Raw genomic sequence first — 18056 nt, forward strand, 5'->3', positions numbered from 1 at the left:
AGACAAGATTCACAAGATAAAGATGCCTTTAGAAAAAAAAAAAAAAACATTTAGATCATATTTGTTTGAACAATATTTTTTTGAGGTGGCTAGTAAACTGTGGTTTTATTGCCCTTGATGGTGTATGTTTTGGAAATCACTGTGATATTTTTAGCCTATCGTAACTCAATTACTTGGAGCTTGTGTGTGTTCAGTTGCCTCTTATAATGGTGTCAAAATGCGTGCCAGCCGTGACATTTCGTTTCACCACAACTGATACCATTCAACCAGAGAAGGGGAGTTGACTATTGAGGTGGAAATGGACACACACAGCACAATCAGCACTGGCCAAGCTCACACCCCATTATGAAATGTCTGTGGTTTCTGACTGGCTCCTCCTATTTACAAAGTACGGAGGACTTGACATTTGTCTGGCTCTTTGTGAAACCACACCCTCACCTGTGAAGTGCGTGCCTGGGCTGCACCCTGTCTCTTCTATTTGGTTGCAGAGGGACGCACAGGAATTGAATTTTGGTAACAGCCCAAACAGTATAGGAAATGAACAGAAAGCAAGAAAGTCGCTTCCCTAAAGGTCCTCACTGAGACCGACAGACAGAGAAATGAGAGACACGGGAGGAGGAGGAGGAGAAGGAGGCGGCGGCGATGACAGGGACAAAATCAGTAAATCTGAGAAGGATCAGGTGGGTAGACTTTCCGTAAAATCCCCCTGCTCCTGTTATGATATCACGCTGGCAAAGACTATAGTATGACTACAAAGAGGTGACACTGAAACGTGGGAAGTAAAGTTGGCAGTTGCACTCTGAGTCACGATAACTAACGAAGCGGTCCACTAACGTTTGTTACTGGTACGAGTTCTCACATGTCGTGTAATGATAACTAACACAATACTCACAGTTTGGTGCCGGTTCTTGAAAACCAACGACATTAAGGCGGTGCAGTGTGTGAACGGACAGCTGTAGCTAAGGTTAGCTATTTCTGTTCGTGAAATTTGTTTAACCGACGGAAGTTAAGCTAGCTTCATAAAAACGGATAATTAGCCAGGTCTGTAACTTATACCTCCGACCTTATACTTAATTTTTTAAAGTCAATGTTTCTTAGTCAGGTGTTACTACACCACACCAAGAAATGCAAGTAAATGTAAGAAGCGAACATATTTACTGCGCAGCATTTAAGCTAATTTAACAGTCCGTAAAGTTTGCTGATGGCGTTAATAAAGGCACCGTTCCGTTCCTGTTAAAGGCAATGCCAGAGGGAGTTCACTGTTGTGGCCGCCGCTGGCACAGCTAAATGGAACGGGACCATTTTATCAATCAAACTTCCTGCCAGAAACTTGGATTCACTTTGTCTGATCGCGTGGCAGTGAATTGGAGGCTCATTTCGTAACATTAAGCGCTTTAAAGTATTTTATTTACATTGTTTTAAAGGGTCCGGTTTCAAGTTGAGTAGGCTCCTTTGTTTGACATGCGGACTGGTTTGTAGATGGACTGCAGAGTTTACTGCATGCACTCAAGAGGTGTTTCAAAAACATGAGCCGAAACTGCAGCGCAGCGTCAGAAGTCACAGCCAGGTGTTTAGACACAGCATTTCTCACCAATGTATCATCGGGTATTTCTCTCCTGAGCAGTGTTTTCTGCACCCTGCAGCCACATGCATAGAAGAGCAGGACTGGGTTTAAACTATGCATAACTGCTACTAAATTTATCTTTTCAGAGCTGGATCCCCAAAATCATCAAGAAAAGAGTGTGCACTGCCTTTGTAGAGGATTCTTTCAGGTACTGTGAATACTGCTCTTTAATTGTGATGTTTCAAAACATGATCAGTCTCTTACTTGGCATTATCCTCCCACCTCTTTTATTTTTTTTAGTAATGGCGCGCTGTGCCAGTGTGGGGGTGCGAGAGATGCCCATGCATCCGTGGCTCTGGGTGACTATTTCAGCACAGCCATTGTGAACCGCTGGGACAGCGCCCAGCACTCCTCTGAATACCCGACCGATGCCTTTGGAGAGTTACAGTTTGCAGGAGCCAGCAAGAGGCATAGCTATGTGGGTGGCCCAATAATAATATACTCAGAAATTCCTTATTTTGTTATTTGGAGCATATGATCAGATCTGTAGTGTTTTAAGAACAAAAAGCCAATGATTCAGAATACACCAAGAACTGCAGTGGTCAGTGCTTTAGATTTTCCTAACTTATCAATCTTGCATTGCACCTGAGTAAACACAGAAAATGCACTCAGAGTGAGATCACTTGCATATTGAGAAACAGTTTTACTTTTGATACTAAAGTGATTGCAATTCTTTATTTATGAACAAGTCTGTGTGTAAATTTGACACTTATTCCTTTCTTTTAATTAATCAAATACCCGTTTTGTCTCAGTTCCTGCGTCTGTCATGGGACACCCCGCCGTCTATGGTCTACACCCTGATGACGGCCCACTGGGGTCTTCCTGCACCCAACCTGGTGGTGTCTGTTGTGGGCGGAGAAGGCAGGACAAAGGTGAAGACCTGGGTTCGAGAGGTCATCAGGCAGGGACTGGTGAAAGCCTCACAAAGCACAGGTAAACTTATCATGAAGTCTGACTTCAGTGACAATCCCCTCAACAAACACTGCTACAGAGCTGGGTCCTAGGGTGGCTGCTAGTTAACCACATTGTCAAACACAAGCACTGGTCTCAGCATTTATTTAATACCAGTTACCTCAGCTTATGATTTCTGTTCCTCTTTGCTGAAGTTCAGCATACTGTATGTCGTCATTTTCCAGCACTGTTGATACATAAAATGAACCGCCTTTAAGTGGGAAACGGCAAATTGTTTTGTCTTTCTGAAACCGTATTATATTGATTTATTGACCCAATGTTGAACTGTAGTCCTCTCTGACAAATACTACTATTATTACTGTACAAAATGCCACACCTTTGTAACTTTGTAACTGTATATACACTGACTTGACAGTTCACTAGGCACACTAGTGAAAACAAATGCATTCTGATGTAACAATCCTGCACGTTATCTTATCTTCATGAAGGTTCTGGTATTCAGCATTTGTTTAAATAAGTCAGAGCGGTTGAGTCAACTGTGTTTTCATTTAGGAGGCAGTGGTTTGTTGTACTGTTGAACTGTACTGTGTTGAACCGACATGTGTTTCTGCTATTTTGACAACCGCATTCAATTTTTTTAATTTAATACACTAACAGCACCACAAACTACATTCTCCGAAACTGTCTTATACGGTATGCTAAAAATGCTCATTTTAGGGGGGCGTCACAGTGGCGTGGAGGTTAGCACTGCTGACTCACAGCAAGAGGGTTCCAGGCCACTGTCCAAGGACAGGTCGTTAGGTTCATTGGACCACAAGGACTAACACGGTAGCCGTTCTCTCAGGCGTAACACAAGCAGTGAAATTCATCCCACATTTGTAAACATTTCTAAGGAACTGACAAATCGTGTGTCTCGATGAATCAACGCCTCCTCGGAAAATGGTTAGACCTACTCATGGTGCTTTTAGCAGGAAGAATCCAGCTGTTACAATATGTAGAGCAATTACGCTCAATGACTCCCTAAGGTTTGATCCTAATTTGGTAGTACAATGGCCATTTCCTCCAGACTACTGTGCCAAGTGCAGGTGGCACACGGCGATACTGATCTCCCGTTATCTAAGGTCACTCGCTGTTCTCTCAAAACAAACCTCGTAAGTCACATAAAAACATGCTTACAAGTCGCTATGTTGCTTGGACTAAGTGCAAACATGTTTGTTGGATAAGGTAAACGATAGGGTAGAGTAGTACACATGCTTTAGAACAGGAAATGATGTGTCTCTATTTGTCCCAAACAGGGCAGGCTTACAGTTTCAAAAAGTCTAGTTAGAATTTGCTTATGGGGGACAGACAGTGTATCCCGGGGATATGGGCAGCGCCATCTTGCAACTTTATAGCCAGAGTTTGGAGCTGTGATATCGATGATCCGCCAACACTTCCACCAGACTCACTCGCATTTTTGTTTCATGAATACTGTGCGCTGCTCTACCTCCACCAGTTACAAGGGAATGTTTTATTTTATACACAGTACTTATTTATTTATTTATTTTTACCAACTCTCATGGTCCTATGCCTCAGCTCCACGGAGTGGTTGGCATGGCAACTTGTAGTGATCATGATGTCGCATCCTGTTTCTGTAGTGTCAAATAACTAAAACGAAACTGAATACGCATCAGTATTATGTCTAAATACTATACTGAAATGACTGAAACCATCCTTGAAAAAATATTTAGTGTTTTAATTTGGCCCAAGTCCCACCCACTAACATGAAGGGGGTGGAGCTTATGACCTATACTGCAGCCAGTCACCAGGGGGAGCTCTACTTCCTTTGGATTCACTTTTGGATCTGTTCCGTCGTCCATCTGTATACAGCCTGTGGTAAACATCCACTACTCAATAACTCTTAAGATATTTCATTATTTTTTGTCGTCCTTCTGTAATACAAATTTGTCTGTGAATCTATGCCGTCTCAAGGCCATAGGTGTCTTAATCTGGCAGAAAATACCCTGTAAGAATGCCGGCAATGGGAAAATGTCAAAAGTAAAAAAGTGAAATGTGATAGTTTCTTGTGGCAGTTATTTTCCAACTTCTCCACCCAGGAGCGTGGATCCTGACGTCAGGCCTGCGTGAAGGCGTTGGGAGGTGCGTTGGAGAGGCAGTGAGAGATCATGCCACTGCCGCCTCTTCGGTCTCCCTCAGTAAGGTGGTGGCGCTGGGCATCGCGCCATGGGGCCTTGTGCACAATCGAGATCAGCTGGTCAACCCTCAGGTTGTACAGGCACTCATGTGCTTACACAGTCATTCACCCACTAAAAAACATTTATTTTTTTTTGTCTTTTTTGTAGGTTTCTGTTTCATATTATTTAAATAGGGTCTCAATTTAAAGGGCCGGGGTTCATTTCTGAATCACACCCCCTTTGTGACTTTCATTAATGAAAGAGTTCACAACGCATAAGTTCTTCATCTGAATGATCTGTGGCTGCAATCATGTCCTTTTAAAGCGCATTTGGAAAATCCACATAAAGGTCTTACGAAGCGAGGCAACCCTGACATAATCTATCATGGATTTTCTGTTCCGTAGGGGAGCTTTCCTGCTAAGTACTACGTCCAGAACCCTTCCAGGGACTCCTGCTGCCTGGACAACAACTACCAGGCCTTCTTGCTGGTGGATGATGGGAGTGTGGGCCGCAGAGGAGGAGATATGGGGTTCAGAGCTAAACTGGAGGACTACATCTCCCACCAGCGCACTGGCATATGGGGTGAGAGATGGCATTATAATACTAAAATGTTTGACTAATATTTAAACTAATCATTTTTATGTTGTATTGTTCTCCGTCATTGTGACTGCTGGCTGATCTGGAAACTTGTTTAGGCGTTAAAACTGATAGCACATTGTCAACTCGTTATCTTACATTCAACTCAAGTCAACTAAAATCTGATTGACCTAAATTAAACAGTTAATGTTTTTGGTGCTAGTACTATTCCTGCTTCCCCAATGCAATTTTTTTGTTTTTGTGTAAAATTAACATACAACATGTCTCCTGGCTAATAAGCCCAGTGCTCTCACCGACCATAAACTCACATTCAACCTGGATTTCAGGCTATTTGGCCCTCTTGTGGCGATCTATTATTAATGCATGTGTTGATGAGATGATTGTTTGGAATCCACTGGATGGAAGCCATTGCATGCCACTGCGTGGATGTCAGGTTGTGTCTGATCCTACCCCTTGTGAGACGAGAACTGATGTGTAAAATCAAGCAGTGGTTTGTCTGTGACGCCTCAAGGCTGTTGTGCTTCAATACAAATATGTTGACTGCAAATATGATGTGTGCATAAAAACTATTTATCAAGATATATACTGGGAAATGTGGCTGTGTTTTCATAGGCAGCGGCAGCATTGACATCCCCGTCCTTTGTATGCTGGTATCAGGGGAGGCCAGCATGCTGGAGGTACAGTCCCTAATTTCTATGTTTGTTATCACAAAAAAAAGTATGAAGTTAGATTTCATACTAAAAATATTTTAATGCTTTGTGTTCCTATTATTTTATCTCAGAGAGTGGATCTCTCTCTGAAATCCTCCATGCCCTGGCTGGTGCTGGCTGGCTCAGGAGGCATGGCTGACTTCCTGAGCGATGTCTTGGAGAACCTGTCTTCAGCTCCGGCTGTCCAGTCTTCCGGCGAGGGCGACGGTGAGGCGGTTCCCAGCGTGGACCTGAAAGACAGAATGACAGAACGGGTTAAGAAATATTTTCCTTCAGAAGCGGAGACAGACAAACTAGTTGAACGGGTGAGTGCCGTGGACAGAGGAGCCTGTTGTTGTATACAGCGGCAGAGCAGAAAGAGGCAGGCCTCGAGGCTTTTTATGCACTCTTTATTTAGTAGCTGCTGACTAGATTGTCAAGATTTTTAACTTGATCTCAAAGGGTTTCTGGCCCAAGCGTTGGCTTTTATGTCAGTGCCTTAAGGTCAAGATTCTCAGTTAATTCATGACATGATATTTCGTAATATACATGACATTAGGAATATGTTTGCAGAGCATGTTTATACTCCCTATCAGTTAAAGTGTTTTGATTTTAATAAACCCTTGTGCGGAACCATCAGGTCAAGTTCACTCATTTATTTTTATCACTACATCACTGTTGTTCTTGATCTCATGAGCATTTAATGAACCTCTCGTGGGCCTCCAATCTCTTGGCTGTCTCTCAAACTACTTCCTGTCTCAGTCTGTTCCAGCTATCTAAAAACCGCAGGCTCATTGCTCCACAATGAACTCACCCACAAACTATGGTGTGTATATATAAACACGTGCTCTCTCTCAAAACACTGAGTAAGGATCTACTTTCTGAAATATAGCCAGTAATGAGCACTTTATGTATACCTTGGTTGGGCCTGATACTAATTCAGCAGATCTATTCAGGACATGTGTTGTCAAAATCATTGTGATGTACTTGAAATATCGCTCTCTAGAGAATTTAGCAGTTCGACAAGCAGCGAGAATCTTTGCTTGGCATCTGCACAGAGCTTTTCTATTTAGGATGACTTTACTCTGACGCTCACAGCGAAAGCTCGTGAAAATATTTAGTATGGTTGATTTGCTAGCATGGACAAGACAAGAAGAACGAGAATGCTATTTCTAATTCTTGCTTCAGCTCAACTGAACCTTGTTGTCAGTTGTTAAACAAACAATGGTTTGACACCTCCGATGATTTGACTGGTTACTGACTCATCAGTAATATAATCAGTGTTGGTTTGCTATCTGTCACACAGAGGATTGTCTTTAGACACTCTGTTATCTTAATCCTGCTCGCTCAGCATCGGGAGACAGTGGAGTTAATGAAACCCTTTGTCGCCAAATTCTTCATCGTCACTGTCTGTCTAATTTGTAAGCTCTTTCTATGTATCAGCAGTTGTTGAGCTCACGGATCTGTATTTTTTTTTTTTTAATCTTCTGTTTCATTGTTTTGTGTCTCCAGGCTCTGAGCATCTACCAGAACAGAGACTTCATCACAGTCTACCATGGAGAGCAAGAGGGTCCCAACGATTTTGACACAGTCCTGCTCAAAGCATTGGTTGGAGGTACATACAGCTGATCCATGTAATGAACCCTTGCAAAGGTTTTAGGTGGCAACACATCTGTGTTCCTTATTTTGACATTTAAATTTGTTTATTTGATTGGGACGAAGCAGTTTAATAGCTCCAGTCCAGAGCTTTAAACGGTGGTGCTGCACTGAGAATTCCTAGTTTATTTATTTTTGTATTTGAGTCGCTAATGTCTTCCAGAGTTAAACTTTTTCATGGGAGCAGCTAATTGCCCAAATAAAGATTTTCTTGGTGTTTGTGTTCTTCAGCAAGTAAGCAGCGTGCGTCAGTGGATGCCAGCCCTTATAATGAGGAGCTGAAGCTAGCGGTCACATGGAACAGGGTTGACATCGCCAAGAGTGAACTCTTCAATGGAGACTTCCAGTGGAGGGTGAGGACATCAGATGTTACACAGAGACTATCACTCTAAAGTAGATGCTTTATGTGTAGCAAACATGAACCACGTTTGACTAATGCAACATTTTCATTCCTGCTGCACAGAACTGTTGACGTAAAATAAGTAGGGATGGCTCGATCCGATACTTAGGATCGGTATCGGCCCGATATTGGTCAAAATTTCCGGATCGAATATCGGAAACAATAACTATAGCCCGTCCGATCCGATACCCAAATGCTCAACTTAACTTTGCGCGACATGCCGTAAACAGAGAGCAGCTGCTGCAAGCGTGTGTAAACAGAACCTCGTGACAGTGAATTAGCCTAGCGCTCTTATCATGTCAGCTGTGTGGAGTTACTTTCCACGCAAGGAAGAGAAAAGTAAAACAGCCGAATGCAACTTGTGCAACGCGAGTGTCTCAAGGGGTGGCAGCAGCACTGGATGCAAGTGTTTGTGACAGTTATTTAAAGTTAGCAGTCACTTAAAGCAGCTATATGTCCTATAGCAGGGGTGCTCATTACGTCGATCACGATCGACCGGTGCGGGTAGATCGCGTGCCATTGGAAAAAATAAAATGTTTTAGATGTTAGTCTGGCTTAACATTATCTGTTGCACCTCCAAAACAAACAGGAAGACAAACGTTCATCTTTATTTGCAACATACCCTCAGTTCAGCGGCACACATCCACAGCTACGCACAACTTCAACCACTGCAACTCAAGACTACCGTCTTTCTTAAAGAGACAGCGCTATTTTTCTAAAGGTGTAGTGCACCAATTTTTCTTGATAAAAATAAAAACAAAGATGGATAGAGCTTTTAACACTGTAGCAACAATCAATATGACTTAGGATAGGTAGATCACTTTGACTTGGTCATTGTAAAAGCAGCTCGTAAGCCAAAAAAGTGTGGGCACCCCTGTCCTATAGTCTTCAATGGAACATTGGAACTAAGTCCATTCTATATCTAATTTGATATGGGTGTTTTACATACAGTTCAACCCCAGAGGTTACATGTGAAAGAAGAAACATTCAAGTTTGCAGTTTGCACTGATTTGAAGTTTAAATAAAGAGCTTATGGCTTGAGGCACATTGTGGGCTATTTTATTTCTTCCCTTAGGGGAGCAGAATATTTGTTGGACAGTTTGATCATGGTGTTTTTAGATGTCCATATTAAGCAAAGTAAATCTATACAAACTTATATGTATCATAAACAACTTAACAGAGGAGAAAAGAAGGTATCGGATTGATATCGGTATCGGCAGATACTCCAAATTGCAGTATCGGTATCGGACATGAAAAAGTTGGATCGAGCCATCCCTAAAAATAAGTGCTGACCTGCCTAAAAATAAACACATTCCATTCGAATAGTATGACGACTTGGAGGACCCCATGACGGATGCTCTGGTCAATGACAAGCCCCAGTTTGTGCGTCTTTTCACTGAGAATGGCTTGAACATCCTGGACTACTTGACTTACGGCAGGCTGGAAAGCCTCTATCGCTCCGTGGCTGATGGGACGCTGCTTTACCAGTTACTTCAGCGACGCCTTGTGGAGCGTCTCGGAACTGCAGGGATTGCATCTTCACCGTCTAACATCCAGGAATCGCCTACCAAAGTGGCAGCACAGAACATGGAGAAGGGACCAGAGATGGAGATCAGCCTTTTTGAGGTTGGTTTGGTAGGCCGTCGTGTAGACTTGTTCTCCTTGAATCAGAAATAATGTGAAGAAAACTTGTACTCACTGCTTCTTCAGGTGTCAGGGGTCCTAGAACTGTTAATGGGTGACGTCTGCCAGCCATTCTACTATGGTGCTTTGGACTTGGCGAACATCTCATCCAAAAGGAGAGCTCTTAAGGTATTCTTAACTCTTCTGAATAAAAATAGACATGTATCAAAGCTTTTGGGAGACAGGTTTCATTTTTCTTTTTTTGCCTAATAACCTCTCCTTTCATTTGTATTCATTCTTCCCAGCGTGCCACTAAGCTGTTGCGTGGGGACTGCTTGTATCGAGAGAGGCGCTGCCTCTTCCCCTGGGCTTCGCTTTTCATCTGGGCCGTCCTGCAGAACCGTAGTGAAATGGCGACTTTGTTCTGGGAGATGGTAAAAGCTCGGAGACAGAAAACAAGAACGTATTCTTCTGCTGTTCAGTTTATTTGAAAGGAGAAATCCAGAGCAGCAGCACATCCCGTACCTCAAAATATTAGAATGTTTGTGATCTTGATCTGCCCTTTTCCTGTCTACCCCAGGCAGGTGAGCCGGTGCTGAGTGCTCTAAGTGGCTGTAAGATACTGAGAGAGCTGTCCAAACTGGATGTTGAGACCGAAACCAAGCTCTCCATGAAAGAGCTGGCCCAGAGGTTTGAGAATCTGGCACATGGTGAGACATAAATCCAAATTTCCACCATTTTTCAGCAAATGATTAATGCCTAAAAATGTGCAGTTCAAAAAAAAAAAAAATCATATTTCATGTGCTATTTAGATGTTCCCTTCAACAACATTGTAATCTGACGTATCATTTTTTTTTTTTTTTTTTTTTTAGTAAAGGTGTTGATATGTTTTTAGGTGTGACAGCAATACGTATATTTTCCTGAAGCAATTTTTTTTTGCTTGGATTAAGTAGACAGTCTGGGTCACTTGAGTATACACCAATCAGACATAACATTATGACCACCTTCCTAATATTGTGTAGGTCTCAACTGAGCCTCAAAAACAGTTGTTTTTGGCAACAGAATGTTGTTAGTGGGGGCCTTTGGGTCCTATGGGTTGAGGGGAGGGGCCTCTGTGGATCATCCCACAGATACTTGATCAGTTTGGGATCTAGTGAATTTGGAGGCCAGGTCAACACCTTGTGCTGTTCTTCATGTTTTTTTGAGTTGTTCCTCAACCATTTTTGTGTGTGTGCCTGTGTCAGGCTGCATCGTGCTGGGGATGGCTGCTGCCATCAAGGAGTGTCATTGCTATGGGGTGGGGGTGCCTGGTCTGGTCTACAAGTAACATCCACATGCATGCCAGGTCCAAAGGTTTCCCAGCAGAACATTGTGTAGTCGCAAGATGGTCAATGTTATTAACTTATCCTGTCAGTGGTCATAATGTTATGGCTGATCGGTGTATCTTATCACAGTTTTTTGAAAATTGAACCCAAACTTACTAATTCTTATCAATGATTATATTTTAGTTAGCTTTTAGAAAGCTATTTTTAATGTGTCTTGGGTCATCTCAGATGTCTTCAGCTCTTGCTATCGGAGCAACGAGAGCCGCTCCTTCACCCTGCTCATTAGGAAATCTCCAGTTTGGGGTGGCACCACCTGCCTACAGATGGGTACGGGCGCTGACGCACGACTGTTCTTCAGCCATGATGGAGTGCAGGTGTGTTTAAATATGAAGAAAAGGGGAATTGTGTCAGATTAATATCTTCTATGCCTTCGAAAATTTTTCATCTACGTTGTTGGAAAAATTACAGACGGCAGCACTGAGACATAATGAAGTAATCATCTTGAAATGCAGTTGGTGAAAATGGTCTGTTTTCTCCTAGTCTCTGTTGTCTCAGATCTGGTGGGGTGACATGAAGAGGTCGACAGAGGTGTGGAAGCTCCTGCTCACTTTCTTCTGCCCCATCCTCTGCTACACCAACCTCATCACCTTCAGGTAATCTACATTAATCTTCAATTCAGAAATTGAAATATTTCAGAACCGTCCGGGATTTTATATCATATTTAATATCTGACAACATCCTCCACCTCATAGGAATCAAGAGGACCAGCAGCAGGAGGAGGCCAAGCCTAATGAGGATGGGCTGGTTCGGGACAGTGACAGCCTCTATGGAACGACCATCTTTTCTTTCTCTGACATCAAGCACATGTAATATTCCCTGATTTTCTTCATTTTAATATCACGTTTTTATCATGTTATTTAAGTGCGTGGGACTCCCTAGTGGTAAATAGGACCCAGTGTTTTGTATTTGCTGTGCTAACTGTGCTGTTGTTCCAGTGACGCTGATACACAAGGAACACACAGTCCCAGGACAGCCATCATCATGGGTGAGTCCTGTTGATATAGCAGTAAAAAGACACTATGGGTGAGGAGGAAGTAACTCTTTTCAGCCGCCAGTGATCGTCAACTAATCCATGTCCAATTACTTAAATACAGGCATGCCACAGCCTCGCAGACCACCGAAGCGTCCTTTTATAGTGTCCCGCTGGCGCCAGTTCTGGTTCGCGCCCGTCACCTCTTTTTTGGGCAACGTCCTCATGTACTTCCTGTTTCTCCTGCTCTTCGCCTACGTGCTGTTGGTGGACTTCAAGCCCCCCCCGCCTTCTGGTCCGGCCATCACCGAGTATGTGCTCTACTTCTGGGTGTTCACCATAGTGTGTGAGGAGATCCGAGAGGTGAGTGCAGAGAGGCATCGTCAGTTTATCGCATTGTTTTATTTGACCGATATTTTCTTCTCCAAGACGTTCTTTTTGGGAACGAAGACTTGGCGTCAGAGGATCAGACTGTACATCCAGGACGTGTGGAACAAATGTGACCTCATTGCCTTTACGCTGTTCATCATCGGACTCATATGCAGGTACGGACAACAAATAGGAATGAGAGCAATCTGCAGTAGATATTAAACTAAGCAAAATCCCATTGCTGTTCTGGATTACCCCTCTAAAGTATTATTGTCTGAGTTCTAGCGACTTTTGGCTCAGTGTATTCTTGCAAATATTTCACCGTAAAAGCACTGCTAATAAATGAAAGGATTCTGCCAGAGGACATTTAATTTGAAACACTTACAGGAAGTGTTGAGTTTTTATTGAAAGCAAAATGAAGTACGTTTAACAGGGCATATGGGAGCATATCAAAATGAGGAAAAGTAGTATTATTTCAGTTACCAAACAGAATAAACCTGCAGTTATGGTAAATAAAGATTTTTATTTTGAGGGTTATTTATTAACTAATATATACACCGATCAGCCACAACATTAAAACCGCTGAATGGAAGAAGTAAATAGCATTGACCATCTTGTGACAATTCAGTGTTCTGCTGGGAAACTTTTGGACCTGGCATTCATGTGGATGTTACTTAGACATGTAGCACCCACCTAGACCAGACCAGACCAATGTCCATTCTCTGATAAGAATGATGGTTTCCCAGCAGAACGTTGCATTGTAATGACAATAATCACTGTCAGTGGCTTCAATGCTGTGGCTAATCAGTTATACACTGTATATACACAGTAGTCTGAATACTTCCACCTCTGTGTTATTATCAGAATCTGTAGAGAATAAAATGCTAAACACAACAAAAACACAATTGCAATTTTTACAAATATTTACCCCAACCTTAGCCTTGAAGGTGTTTGAAGGTGGTTATTTTACAGGCTGACCACTGGGTGGCACTGTAACCTCAGTGCTTTTGCTGTACCTGTTTCAGGATGTTCCGGTGGACATATGGATTTGGCCGGGATGTCCTATGTGTGGACTACATGGTCTTCACCCTTCGCCTTATCCACATTTTTGCCATTCACAAACAGCTGGGACCAAAAATTATCATTGTTGGCAAGATGGTGAGAAAGTGGCCGTAAACTGACATTATGCTAATGTTACTTGGCGTGTGTATGTCATAATTAAAAACGAAACCCCTATTTTTTTTTCTGGCTCAGATGAAGGACGTCTTCTTCTTCCTCTTCTTCCTCGGGGTGTGGCTCATGGCGTACGGCGTGGCGAATCAGGCTCTGATTTACTCCTACGACCCTCAACTCGATCGCATCTTTCGCAGAGTTTTTTACAGGCCATACTTGCACATCTTTGGACAGATTCCTGTGGAAGAGATTGATGGTAGGTGTTTAAGACTGGACTGTTGGTTATTATTTTTTGCAGAATGCATTGTTTTGCATCGAGCGAATCCTTTAAAAGTTCACTGCAGTCATTAGATCTCCAAGTTACTATAGATGAAAATGCTTCCCTGCAGTTTAATAACCTGTTTATTCCAGTGGGAAAAACGTGGGATATGCCATGCACCAACAACGTGACACTGATTGAGGCCGGTGAAGAGCCTTGCAGAACTCTGTACAGTAACTGGCTGGTGGTAATTCTGCTGGTTGTTTATCTCCTGGTCACCAACATCCTGCTCATCAACCTGCTCATCGCCATGTTTAGGTAAATGAGTCTCATCAATCTGTCTGTGGCTACACTGACATGCTGAAAACGACTGTTTAATTCAACGCTCTAATTTCCTTGTGTCTGCACAGCTACACCTTTTCTGAAGTACAAGCAAACAGTGATATCTACTGGAAGTTCCAGCGCTACAACCTGATTGTTCAGTACCACTCCCGTCCTTCCCTGGCTCCTCCTTTTATTATCCTCTCTCACATCAACCTGTTTATCAAGAGAACTATCCGCAAAGTGCCCTCCATCAAGATCCACCACTTTGGTAAGTGTTTGAACAGGTATTTTAAAAGAGTCTGGTTAATGGAATAAAGTTGACTGAGAAAACCAAACTGATTACAGATTTTAAATGTCTTCTTGTGGGCCCTTATCAGTTCATTTGAGGCTGCTCATTCCATAGATTCAGCTTTAGCGGTTAGCCTGCAGTCCTGGAAAACCGCACAGCTGATCTGAATGTTAACACCGTTTAACCGTGTGAACTGTTTCTACTAGTGTTGCAGTTAAGTGGGAAAGGGGCGAACAGATTAACGACATGGGAAACCATTCAGAAGGAGGACTTCCTGACGGCTCAAAACAAGATCCAGAAAAGCAGCGACTCGGAGAGACTGAAACGGATGTCTGTCAAGTGAGCACATCTTCTTTACCTACAGTACAGTAGCAGCCAAGTGACATCTTTTTTTTTTTTTTTTTTTGACCCTGTGATACTGAAGTGAATGTGTCTATTTTAGAGTGGATGGTGTGGTCAAACATCTGACTGAGAGCAGGGACTTTGACCATAGGCTAAGGGCTCTGGAGAATGAGGTAAAATTGAATTTTTTTCAGTATTTAACTGACCTTACACTGTTTATTATTATGTTCTGTTAATGCATATATGAAACTTCTGCAAAAGAGATTGTATGTTCTTTCAAACTATACTTTATAAAGGGTATAGCAGCAACAGGTTAGCTTAGCTTTGCACAGTAAGAACAAAAATGACGATTTCTTGGCCAGTAAATTTCTGCTGATCATAGCCAATAAATATGCTGCCTTCAAATGAAAGTCCTGTATACACAATGCTTGGTGTTCAAGTGATAATGTAAACTGTAAGTCAAGAGAATGCCGCCGCCAGGCATATGTTGGCATCTTGATTCCACCGACTCTGACCCTAACCCTATGCTTACGTCATATATGTGGAATTATCTGCTACTGCAACAGAGCTAGGCTAACTGTTTCCCCTAGTTTCCAGTCTTTATGCTAAGCTAAGCTAAGCAAATTTAACCGGCTGCTCAGCTTCATATTGTTACTTATGTATATGACTGTGATTATCAAACTGTGTGAATAATATGCAGTATATCTCAAACAAATGTAGCACTATAGGACTTTGTAACAATTTAAGTATCTGGCTATATTATTGCCAAGACTTAAAATGCACAAAAATGTTTTTCTCTTTGTCATGTGTCTTGAATTAGTTCAGATCAGGAGTTACTGTTTGCTGATGTAATATATATTTTTTTTCCCCTCAGATGGAGTATTGCTCAAATGCTCTCAGCTGGATTGTTGATACTTTAGCACAAGGCAGCACGTTCAAACCTCCTCGGCCTCCACCTACATTAAGAGGTACATCTCGGCAGAAAACAGGATATACACCGATCAGCCATAACATAATGACAGGAGAACATTGACCATCTTGTGACAATTCAATGTTCTTCTGGGAAACATTTGGACCTGGCATTCATGTGGATGTTACTTAGACATGTACCACCCACCTAGACCAGACCAGGCACCCCCACCCCATAGCAATGACACTCCTTGATGGCAGCAGCCATCCCCAGCAGGATGCAGCCTGACACAGACACACACACAAAAACACTAGGAACAACTAAAAAAACATGAACATTACAAGGTGTTGACCTGGCCTCCAAATTCACTAGATCCCAAACTGATCAAGTATCTATGGGATGATCCACAGAGGCCCCTCCCCTCAACCCATAGGACCCAAAGGCCCTCACTAACAACATTCTGTTGTCAGACACCACAGGACACCCTCAGAAGACCCATGTCCATTCTCTGATGAGTCACAACTGTTTTGGAGGCACAAGGGAGACCTACACAATATTAGGAAGGTGGTCATAATGTTATGCCTAATCGGTGTATCTACAAAACAATAAGCACTTTGAAATGTTTTTTTGTTTTAATTTCCCACTCACTTATCCCCTTCTACCTCTTCTTCCACACAGATGCGTTCCCATGCTCTTCGAGTTCAACTTGATTTAGCCTTTCACTTCACTCAGGTTCATACGACCCACTACCCAGTCCTACTGGTAGTCGGCCAAGAATATCATTGTGACCAAAGATCGTCAACACTGAACTGAAAAAGAGTTCAGTACCATCACTGCTCCTGGCTGTATTCGGCAAATGCCGTTTTATTTAAATGCCTAAAAAAAATCGCACGGATTTGTACCATGGCAGTATATATTTTATATATTTTACTGGTCAGTGCCATAGTGTCTTCACTGATGACTTTTTATAAGCTGAGGTTTTATTGTGAAATACGTTTACAGGGGTTACATCAGCTGCAATAGCACCCTGGCTAAGTGGTTTGTTACATTCAGTTACATTAAATGTATACATATTAAATTTTAGTGTCCGTTTGTGTTGTTCTTTTCAATAAATTGTACATACAGTTTAATGAATGAATTCTTTTTCTTGGTGAGATTTACCTAGACAGAGAAGATCAACATTATCATGAATCAGTCAGCAGTTAGCGCTTAGCCAAAGGCCAAAAGCTAGATGGTAATAGCTAGCCCAGCTACCTAGCTTAGCACGTCATGCACTGACCGTGACAGATTAGTTAGCTGCAGATTTTGACACATGTTGGCTTGCTTAGTTGCTTTTTTACAAACCCAACCGTTTACAGTCTTTATGCTAAACTAAGCTAACCAGGCTCCTGTTACATATTCTGTGTGTATGTGAGTGTGAAAGGTACATGGTGCAGAGTTTCAGTACGCCAGAGCTCTATTGAAGGTCACATAGTGGAGCAAGCTATTGAAGGAGACTTTACTGTAAATAGTTAGCTGGGCCACCTGTCAATTGCAGCAGCGGCTCACTCTGAGAGACGGTGTCATCACTTTCTGCCTTCCTGCCCTGTGGCTGTGTGTGCAAATATGTGGCTATGCAAGTGAACATTTTAAGCAGCCTTTGGCCTCCTGGCTGTAATCTCACTGGCTGGATGGCCCAGATCTGTGGGTGAAACATTACATATTTAAAACGTAAACTTGGGGATGTCAGAACATGTGCATGCAGCTGTCCTCTCCGTTTCCTTCTATTTACAACCACTCCATGCATCACACTGACAGACAGACTGAGAGGCATTTGTTTAAACCTTTGATCATTTTATAAGCCGCCATTATGGAGCTATTACATGTTTGTCACCATTGCAAGCTTTTCATAATATTTTGAATTATATTTGTGTTCAGTGAGGATTCGAATGAATTTACTGGGCTGAGAACAAAGAGCTGTGAATTGTGCAATGTGACTGAATACTACCTTTCTTTGTTCTCGTTCAGAATGTTTTAGCAGTACCATCATCTTCAATTTTATCGTTTATTTTATTGAGTAGTTTCAGTTTGTAGGCTTTGAACTAGGATGTGGTGATTTAACATTAAAGTAGTGGTTTATTCCTCTATAAGTTCAAAACTATGACAATAAAGATACTCTAGTGCAAGTTTATCCTCAGGTTGTTATTTAGTGTCTGTAATTAAACTTTCCCACCCTCTCATTTCCATTTGTTCTTTGACCTCTCTTATGCCCACCCCTCTGAAGTCCAAAACCCCCCAGTCTACCGCATGCCCACGCCCACCTCTCTAATACACCGTGTTAAGGGCATCAGAAGGAATTCCTCCTGGACATGTGCCTCTGT

The 18056-nt window shown here is 42.4% G+C and overlaps 1 protein-coding gene across 2 annotated transcripts; it reads left to right on the top strand.

The window, feature by feature from the left end:
- Positions 1–495: 495 nt before the first annotated feature.
- Positions 496–16826, top strand: LOC311504190 (transient receptor potential cation channel subfamily M member 4-like). Of its 2 annotated transcripts, XM_084567197.1 has the most exons (29): positions 496–680; positions 1711–1772; positions 1865–2042; positions 2377–2557; positions 4633–4802; positions 5115–5292; positions 5920–5984; positions 6089–6322; positions 7509–7611; positions 7884–8005; positions 9379–9678; positions 9763–9864; positions 9981–10109; positions 10256–10385; positions 11229–11374; positions 11541–11653; positions 11753–11866; positions 11996–12045; positions 12155–12393; positions 12460–12575; positions 13425–13557; positions 13654–13828; positions 13984–14149; positions 14242–14423; positions 14651–14783; positions 14887–14959; positions 15661–15754; positions 16375–16421; positions 16536–16826. In XM_084567197.1, exons 1-28 carry the CDS (start codon positions 600–602, stop codon positions 16404–16406), a joined length of 3801 nt encoding a protein of 1266 aa, XP_084423323.1. In that variant the 5' UTR covers positions 496–599; the 3' UTR covers positions 16407–16421; positions 16536–16826. The 2 variants fall into 2 exon arrangements, with proteins under 2 accessions (XP_084423323.1, XP_084423322.1); XM_084567196.1 differs by having other exon boundaries at positions 16375–16826.
- Positions 16827–18056: the final 1230 nt, after the last annotated feature.

The sequence above is a fragment of the Chelon labrosus genome (assembly GCF_963514085.1).
Source record: "Chelon labrosus genome assembly, chromosome: 19".
Classification (NCBI taxonomy): domain Eukaryota; kingdom Metazoa; phylum Chordata; class Actinopteri; order Mugiliformes; family Mugilidae; genus Chelon; species Chelon labrosus.

Coding starts and splice junctions, on each gene's coding strand:
- LOC311504190 (XM_084567196.1), top strand. CDS start 600: ATGAGAGACACGGGAGGAGGAGGAGGAGAAGGAGGCGGCGGCGATGAC. Junction 2,558..4,632: donor GAAAGCCTCACAAAGCACAG/GTAAACTTATCA, acceptor TTCTCCACCCAG/GAGCGTGGATCCTGACGTCA. Junction 13,558..13,653: donor TTATCATTGTTGGCAAGATG/GTGAGAAAGTGG, acceptor TTTCTGGCTCAG/ATGAAGGACGTCTTCTTCTT.